Here is a 9,899-nt window from a genome sequence, read left to right as displayed (position 1 = left end):
GAAATTCTAAATGTTGGAAATTAAATTTCAAGGTTTATGGGATAAAGTTAAATCAATGATTTTAGTTGTATTGTGTTGTCAAGCTCATATGGAATAGGGTGATGTGGGTTCACCCCCGGGTACATGTGTGGTGAGATTGAATAGTGATTTGATGGCTTGGAAACAACTCTTGGCACGTTCGAGGACGAACGTATGTTTAAGTGGGGGAGAACGTAACAACCCAGTCGGTCGTTTTGAGTATTATAGCTATGTTCCCCTATTTACGACTCAACTTATGCTTTACAGTTGTTTTATAACTTTCCGGATTAGTTGGACAGGGTCCGAAAGGATTTCGGAGTGAAATAAGACACTTAGTCTCGTAATGGAAAACTTAAGTTGGAAAAAGTTGACCAGATGTGGACTTATGTGTAAACAACCTCGGAATTTAATTCTGATGATTCTAATAGCTCTGTATGGTGATTTGGACTTAGAAGCCTCTCCAGAATGTTATTTGGAGGTCTGTAATGAAATTAGGATTGAAATGGCGAAAGTTGAATTTTTGAGAAGTTTGACCGAGGGGTTGACTTTTTGATATCGGGGTCAGAATCCAATTCTGGAAATTGGAATAGATCTGTAATGGGAAATGTGACTTGTGTGAAAAATTTGAAGTCATTCCGGATTGACTTGATGTGTTTCGGCACAAGATATAGAATTTGAAAGTTCAAAGTTCATAGATTTTGATTTGAGTTGTGATTCGTCTTTTTGTTGTTGTTTGATGTGATTTGAGGCCTCGAGTAGGTACGTGGTATGTTTTAATACTTGTTGGTGTATTTGGTTGAGGTCCCGGGGGACTCGGGCAAGTTCCGAATGGTTAACGGATCAAAAATTAGGGTGCTGAAGATGTTGCCCTTCTAGTGTGATTGCACTTGCGAGGGTCTTGGCCGCAGGTGCGGCAGCTCGAGCGGAGGTGCGGAGTTGGAGGGTGTCTGCAGAGGTCACAGGTGTGATGGGATTTCCGCACCTACGATTGCGCAGATGCAAGCAACGCAGGTGCGACATTATTTCCGCAGAAGTGGGTGCACAAGTGCGAGCCCAGGCTCCGCATGTGCGAAAGGCCTGGCAGAACCCTTTAAGTTCGTGGGTTCGACATTTTCAACCATTTTCGGATTTTGGAGCTCGGTTTGGGCGATTTTGGAGAGGAACTTTTCCACACAACTTTGAGTAAGTGTTCTTGACCCCCTTGTGATTATATTCCATGAATCCAGCTTCATTTTTAGCAATTGATTGATGAATTTAAGAGGAAATTGGGGTTGTTGGCCTAAAGTTCATAATACGAATTTTGAGTTTTGAACATCGATTTGGAGTCAGAATTGGAGAAATTAGTATGGTTGAACTTGTAATTGGATGGGTTGTCGGATTTTGTGAGTTTCGTTAGATTCCGAGATGTGGGCCCCACGGGCAATTTTTGGAGTGTAATTTTGGATTTTGTGGGAAAATATTAGTATTTTTATATGGAATTAATTCCTATAAATTGTGTGGACTAAATCAAATTTATTGTGGCTAGATTCTAGTCATTCAGGAGTTGATACGCGTAGAATGGGATTTTGGGAGCATTGTTTAGCTTGCTCGGCATTGGATTCGTCTTGTTCGAGGTAAGTAACTCTTCGAATCTTGGAGCTGAGGGTATGAACCCTGAGTATACGTGTTATATGTTTGGTGTTGAAGTGACGCACATGCTAGGTGACGGGCATGTGGGCGTGCACCGTGTGAGTTGTGACTCTGTCATTTCTGTGATACTATGTAGTTACCTAAACTTGTCTGAAATCTTGAAATCTCTACGTACTAGAGTTATCAAAATGTGATTCATGCTATAAATTATGTTTAGGCTACATGCTTATCCTGTTGGGACCCATTGAGGTCATTTCTGTTGTTGAGTTATATACTTTAATTGCATTACTTACTCAGTCATACGCATTTATATGATATCATATCTCGGTCTCTGTTGTTATTTATTGATACATCATATCATCATTTTCGGGCTATTTTCATTACATTGTGAGCCCTTGAGAGAGAGACTAGAGAGATTGATGACTAAGTGAGGTCGAGGGCCTAATTGATTCTGATATTAATACCGTGGCACGTGAGTTGTCCGTGCGATTTATAGCGCTTGGACTGTAGGAGCCCCTCTGGAGTTTGCACACACACCCAGTGAGCGCGGTTGATATTATATAGAGATGGATCTTCTCCACAGGGCTGGATTTGCCTTCTTCGGTACTGGGTGACTAATAGTCAGTAATGTATATGTTCTGGTATGGATCTTCCCATGGATGTATGGGCCATATACAGTACCGAATGGTTGAGTATTTGAGAGTGCGAACCTAGAGATGGATCTTCTCCACAGGGCTAGCTTGGCCTTCCTCGGTACTGGGTGACTTATAGTCAGTGATGTATATATTCCGGGATGGATCTTCCCTGGGCCGTATGGGCCATATACAGTACCGAGTGGTTGAGTATTCGAGAGTATGAGCACATGAGGCTGTCAGCATGGTGCATTATATACAATATTGCATTGATATGCACACATGACATACATGCATAGAGATGTATTTTCCTCATACTGTACGGTATCACGTTATTCATGATTTCTCATACGTGTTGATATATGGGCATAGTGATGCATTTGTTTTACATTGGTTATATGGGGAGGAAATGAGGCATCTTAATTACAATTGAAAGGATTTTGGAAAAATTATTGTTTTCAAACTTACTCATATTTTTGGCAACTTCGGTAAACGATTTGGGAATTACTTGAAAGGAAGAAATATTTTTAGAAATCTTGATTTAGCTGAGCATTTTATCTTTGAGTTGCTTCTGGTATTACTTGCTTTACATTGTTATGGATCGTTGTGGACTATTGGTTTTGGACCCGACTTTGGTACAAGATCGTCACTACTTTCAACCTAAGGTTAGGTTTGTTAATTAATGAGTACATAGGGTCGGTTGTATTCATACTACAATTCTGCACCTTGCATGTATATATTGGTTGTTGATGTTGTTGTGTTCGTTGGGTGCTGGATCTGAAGATGTACCTACGTTCCGGTTGTTGCTGTCTTTTGTTCATGGTTGCCTTAGATTCATAAAACTCTATTTATGTACCTTTCGAACAGATGATGTATTTACTTCATACCAGCTTTGTATACTCCATTCTTAGAATCTCATGATTTATACTACCGGTTCTTAGGGAATGTATAAGATTAAGATTTTTCTTTACTTAAATTGCTTCAATAAGTGTTATTGGAATTAGATATTTGATAATTGGCTTACCTAGCGGGTTGGGTTACGTGCCATCACGACTAGTCGAATTTTGGGTCGTGACAATAACTGATACCGAGCACTCACGTACGCATATGAGTGAGTGGAAGGAATTCAAAGCGATACGCTTCAAGCTGAATCAATGCCACACGATAAAGAAAGAAAGATGGGAAGTATATCCTAAATGCCATGTAGCCTCTCAAAGATAGGTATGGATGTCATCATACCGATCCACAAGACTCTACTAGAGACTTGCACATGACTCATAGAACCTATGAACCTAGAGCTCTGATACCAACTTGTCACGGACCAAAATCCAACTAGTCATGATGGCACCTAACCCCAACCCGCTAGGTAAGCCAATTAACAATAAACCAATTCCAATAGATTCATTAAGAGAAGTAATGATAATACAATTGTGCTTTTATACAAAAAATTTCTAAGGACTGGTAGTACAAATCACGAGCTTCTAAGATTTAGAGTTTACAAAGTTGGTATGAAATAAATACACCATTTATTTAAAATATACATGAACAGATTAATAATTCTAAAGCTACATAGAACAAAAGGCAGTAATGACTGAAACCAGGTACGTCTTCAATGCGAGCTCGCGCCATACACAGCAACATCAGCATCAAAATTTTGTACGCAGGGTGCAGAAGTATAGTATGAGTACGACCGACCCCATGTACTCAATAAGTAATAAACCTAACCTTAGGTTGAAAGTAGTGACGAGTTGGGACAAAGGTCAGAGTCCAACACCAAAAGACAACAACAGTTCATAATAATATAATAAAAGTGGTAAAACAAATAACTCATAGGTGTGATGCTCAGCTCGTTAACGGTTACGGAAAATAGTCATGCTTTTCAGGTATAACAGTAAAACCCAAATCCTTCATCGAAATCACCAAAATATGAGTGAATCAGAAAAACTGTGATTTTTTCCAAAATCTTTCGACAATAATTAAGATGTTTCATTTTCAAATATCATGAGGAAAGTACATCTATATACCTACATGTCAATATGCAAGTAAAATCATGAATGTCACCAAAATCGGGTAGCATAAGGAAATGCATCTCTATGCATGTATCTCAAGTACGCATGTCACATGCAATGCACCTCAGTTATGAACTCGTGTACTCACACTCTCAGAGTACTCAATCTCACTGCCTCGTATTCTCACTCACCATGCTCAATACTCAGCACACTCAGTCACTCAGTACTGTATAGGGCAGATCCAGCCCAGGGCAGATCCAACCCAAACATAAATAAATCCAGGGCAAGTCCATCCCAATGCAAATTAATCCAGGGTAGATCCAGCCAAAATTCCATAACAATTGCGCCCATTGTGGATGTGTAGACTTCGGAGGGGCCGATCCAGCCCAAGCGCTATAATAAGCCAAATCCTTACATGAATTAATAAAGCCTGTTGTGGCATGCACCCCGATCCCATAAATATCGCTCACAACAGACCCTCGGTCTCACTCAGCCATCAATCTCTCTAGTCTCTCGGGCTCACAAGAATCATGATAATCAGCCCAAACAGTGATGATATGATGTATGAATATAAGACAACAGAGACTAAGATATGATATACAAATAATAGTTGTGACTGAGTATAAATTTCAAATTAAGCAATTAATTCAACATGTAACACGACTTTTGTGGGTCCCAACAGTACCAGCATGTGGCCTAAGAATGATGTCTAACATGGATCACAACTCAATTACTCTAGCACGTAGAGATTTCATGGTTACAGATAAGATTAGGTAACTACACAGTACCACAAAAATAACTGAGTCACAATTCACACGGTGCACGCTCGTCACCTAGCATATGCGTCACCTCAACACCAAACACATAACACACATATTCAGGGTTTCATACCCTCAACACCAAGTTTAGAATGTTACTTACCTCGAACAAGCCAAATCCAGTACCGAGCAAGCCAAACGATACTCCACAGATGCCATCTTGTGCGTACCGACCTCCGAACGGCTCGAAACTAGCCAAAAGCAACTCAAATACATCAAATAATGTCGAAGGAAACAATTCCAAATGATAAAGGTCGAATCTTCAATCAAAGCCCAAAGTCAACCAAAAATTCAAACCCGGGCCCGCGCTTCGGAATCCAACAAAACTTATAAAATCCGACAACTCATTCAATTACAAGTCCAACCATACTAGTTTCACTCAAATTTGATTCCAAATCGATGTTCAAAACTCAAAAATTTACTCTATATAACTTTAGACAAAACCCCCCAATTTCTCTCGTGAAACCCTCAATGAAATGCCAAAAACGAAGATAGATGCATGATATAAAATCAAAAATGAGTAGAGAACACTTACCCCAATCCAGCTGGTGAAAATCGCTTCAAATATCGTCTCAATCCGAACTCCATAGCTCCAAATATGTTAAAATGGCTGAAACCCCCAAAATTAGAGTACTTATAATCACTGAGCGAATCAATGAATCGCGATCGTGGAAATACCATCACGGGCGAAGAAGAAAAAGCACTGCTCCTGAAAATGCACTACACGATCATATCAATAGACGCGTGAACGTGATACACAATAGTGGCAAAACTACGCGTTCGCGAAAACAACCTCGCGAACACAAAGAGATAACCAGCATTTTGCCCATCTCAGCCCCAAACACTACGCGAATGTGTAGAAGCAGACGCGAACGCGATGAAGACCATCCCAACTCTACACGAACGCGGCCATCCAATCGTGACCGCGATGAAGAAAATGCCTAGCTCCAGATTTCCTCTACGCGATCGCATACCAATCTTCGCGATCGCGAAGGACAGTCGAGGCATCAGAAACCAGTAGCAACCAGCAATGAAAACATGAAGAAAAATGGTCTGAAATCAATCTGAAACACGCCCGAGCCCCTCGGGACCCCGTACAAATATACCAACAAGTCCCATAACCTATCACGAATCTACTCGAGGCCTCAAATCACGCATAACAATATTGAAACGATGAATCGCACCTCAAATCAAACGTAATGAACTTTTGAACTTTCATCTTCCAAAACTCGTGTCGAACCTTATCGAATCAACTCGGAATGAACTCAACTTTTGCACACAAGTCCCAAATGACATAACGAAGCTATTCAATTTTCCGAAACCATAATCTGAATCTGATATCCTCAAAGTCAACTCTCGGCCAAACTTATGAACTTTCTAAACCTTCAAATTTTTAACTTTCGCCAATTAGCGCTGAAGTCTTCTAAAAATATCCAAATGCAAATTCGGGCATATGCCCAAGTCCAAAATCATCATCCAAACCTAACGGGACCATCAAAACTCTCATCTGAGGTTAAATACTAAAAAGTCAAACTTGGCCAACTCTTCCAACTCTAAAGCTTCAATCATGAAATTCATTCTTCCAAATCAATTCTGAATAACCTGAAAACCAAAACCGACGATTCACACAAGTCATAATACATCATACGATGCTGCTCAAGACTTCAAATAGCTGAACGGAATACAAATATTCAAAACGACTGATTAGGTCGTTACAAAGATAAAGAAAAAGAGAGTAAAGGAAAGATGAAGATAAGCAAGAAAATTCTCAAAGCTCTGATACCATATTAGATTTAGAGATGGAATTTTCAACAAAAAAATTCATTCTAGTTATATTGATTATGTACAGTGCCTTTGGCTTTATACAAGTATATGTTGTAAAGAAAATATTGTGTTTACACTTGTCATATTTCTATTCACTACAATCTAACAAATATAACTAACTGATATTCTTTCCACATGACAAGAAATATTCAACACGGCCGGCCTATGTTATATCTAGACGACCACAATTCAATCCATCATAGAAATCATTGTCGTCACGATTGCTCCATGTGTCTCGGTCTTTTTCTGAGAAAACCGAGTTTAACCGAGAGGTCTAAATATTTGGACATTACTTTACTCTTTTGATTTGATACACACAAAACTTTCTTCTTCAACATTTCTCTGTGAGACTTTATAGCCTCCATAATTTTTTTTCCTTTGTCAAATTCACACCGAGAATTGAAAATATTGTGATTCTCAACAAGTTCAAGTTTTAAAAATAAAAAAATCCTAGTAGGAAGTATTTTTATTTTAATGTACCTAAAGTGCGACGGAAATTTAAAATCCAAAAAATTAAAAACAAATGCATAGCAAGAAGTGGGACCCGCTTGGGTGCGTGGATGATAATATGGCAAGAAAATTGAACCCACAAAGTCAAATAGAGCAGCGTTTGGATACTGAAAATTACCCAAAACTGCTTACATGCAGGGAAAATTTCCCCTTTCTGTATCTAAGCTGGCACTCTCTCCTCTATCGGGCCGGATCTTTAACCCATTTAACACAAAAAAATCTCTCTAATCTCTATAGCTAGCTCAGTGAACCAGATCCCTAATTCACTCGAGATGAAAAATCCACAGAAAACTGCACCAATTTCATAGCAATAACAGCAAATATATGCTGCTTTTTCTCATCAAAATCTAATCTTGGCTCAAGGTCTCTCTCTCTCTCTCTTTCCCGTTTTGTTTACTTTGTTGCTTTGAACAGTTAAACCAAAACCCTAATTTATAATTCTCAAAAAACGGTTCTAAATTATGGATTTTGAGCTAATTATCTAAATTGATTCTCATCTAGGCTCACAATATTCGTGGCCCTTTTGGTTTCTCCTTTTCTTTTGATAAATTGTTGATTTTTATTCTTAATGCGATTTACCCTAAAAAAAAGATTGCACCTTTCTTAGGATCCTGCGTCAATTGCTCTTGGTTTTGATTTATTGTTTTATATATTATTTGGGTTTTCAATTTTTTTGTCTTCTGGCCTGATAAAGTTAGGTTTTCTGCTCAAATTTAGCTGCCTGAATTTGGGGTTGATTTTCTTAGTGGAATAGTAGTATAAGTTTTTGGATGAAGGTGAAGATTGAGGCTTTTCATTAAATTGATTAGGAGAAAGAGGAATCTTGATTTTCATTTGGTATAGTGAGAAAGGTCGGATATTTCGCCTCGTTTAGCGTGGAAATTGGAGGTTTTTGTGTTAGGAGTACTGGTTGAATTTCCATGGGGGACGGTACGCCTAATGCAATGAATCTTGATCTGAATTTGGGACCTGTCGAAAGTCCTAATGATGATTCAGAGCCTGTTCCTGCATCATTTCCCATTGAGGATATGAATTTGGAGGACTTGTTAGATGGTTATCGATTTAGGGAAGTTGTTAGGCAAAGGAGGAGCAGATGGCGGTCAGTTTTAAGAAACATTCCGGTCCCTGCAGAAGCTAGAAGTATTGCAATGGAATTCATTGGTAGGAGTGAATCACAGACAGGTGATGCTAGTGTTGTTACTGAGAAGAGATCCTCTGAGGTGACAGAGATTTTGGGGAAAAAGGAAGATAATGAAAAGGGTAATAGCGAGGAAGGAAGCTTCTTTGATTGCAATATATGCCTGGACTTGTCCAAAGAACCTGTTGTGACTTGTTGTGGTCACTTGTTTTGCTGGGCCTGTCTTTATCGATGGTTGCATCTCCATTCGGATGCAAAGGAATGCCCTGTTTGTAAAGGGGAAGTGACTATGAAGAATGTAATCCCAATTTATGGCCGTGGAACTAATGTACCGGAGCCTGAAGAGGATTCAACTCTGAAAATCCCTCATAGGCCTCAAGCAAGACGTGTCGAGAGCTGGAGGCAAACTATTCAAAGGACAGCATTCACCATTCCAATGGAAGAAATGATTCGCCGTCTTGGCCATAGATTTGATTTGTCTCAGCTGCAGCAGCAGAATCCTGAAGGTTCTCATGAATCACCTGAGCGAAGCAGCTCATTGCTCAACCGTATTCTTACTTCCAGGGGAATGCGCAGAGAACAGAATCCTGTACTGCCTTCGGATGATGTGGTTGACTTGACACAAACCAGTCCTACTAACTCAGATGTGTGGGAAAACCGCCGTCTTTCCTCTCTGTTACTCCATAGATCAAATTCACATCGAGCTGCTAATTTTGCCGATCTTGATTCTGTCTTTGGTTCTGCTGGAAGGGTGGCTGACCCATACTTCCGTAGTAACAATGTGGAGAGGAATCAGGAGCAGCCTCTACCAGTGGATGATAGAGATTCTGTTTCGAGCATTGCCGCTGGTATACACTCAGAGAGTCAGACAATGGATACTGCTGCTGAAATAGATTCTAGGGTGTCCCTCTCTACATCATCTTCCAGAAGAAGAAATGATACTTCCAGAGTTTCAGATGTGGATAGTGGAGATTCACGTCCACATAGGAGAAGGAGGCTAAACTGATTTGCATTCTTAGCATTTTCAATCTTCCAAGCATGCCTTAACCCCCACCTCCCCCCTCCCCCGTATGGCGTTGATATTTCTGAGCTTTTATTTAGGCAGATCAGTAGGAAATGTACTTTCAAGAGTTTCATAAGAACCTTTTCATGTTCTCTTACCTGGCTGATTCAAGCTTTCCAGTTGCAAGTCATTTGCAAAAAAAATAAATAATAAGAAACTTCTTTTTTTTGTCTTTACCTCTGTAAATAACCTTGCAAATGGTAGTATTATTTGTATACCTGCTCTTTGATGTCCTCAATAAATCAAATATCGTGTCCA

At 39.6% G+C, this 9,899-nt stretch overlaps 1 protein-coding gene across 1 annotated transcript; it reads left to right on the top strand.

The window, feature by feature from the left end:
• Nucleotides 1–7,532: 7,532 nt before the first annotated feature.
• Nucleotides 7,533–9,899, top strand: LOC107830390 (uncharacterized). The gene has a single exon (XM_016657926.2). The coding sequence runs from the start codon at nucleotides 8,361–8,363 to the stop codon at nucleotides 9,582–9,584; it is 1,224 nt and encodes a 407-aa protein (XP_016513412.2). The 5' UTR covers nucleotides 7,533–8,360; the 3' UTR covers nucleotides 9,585–9,899.

The sequence above is a fragment of the Nicotiana tabacum genome, chromosome 15 (assembly GCF_000715075.1).
Source record: "Nicotiana tabacum cultivar K326 chromosome 15, ASM71507v2, whole genome shotgun sequence".
NCBI lineage: Eukaryota > Viridiplantae > Streptophyta > Magnoliopsida > Solanales > Solanaceae > Nicotiana > Nicotiana tabacum.
Note: the sequence above shows the minus strand (reverse complement) of the source record. Positions and strands in the feature narration are given on the sequence as shown.

What these genes read in the sequence shown, in the direction of transcription:
- LOC107830390 (XM_016657926.2), top strand. Translation starts at nt 8,361, where the DNA reads ATGGGGGACGGTACGCCTAATGCAATGAATCTTGATCTGAATTTGGGA.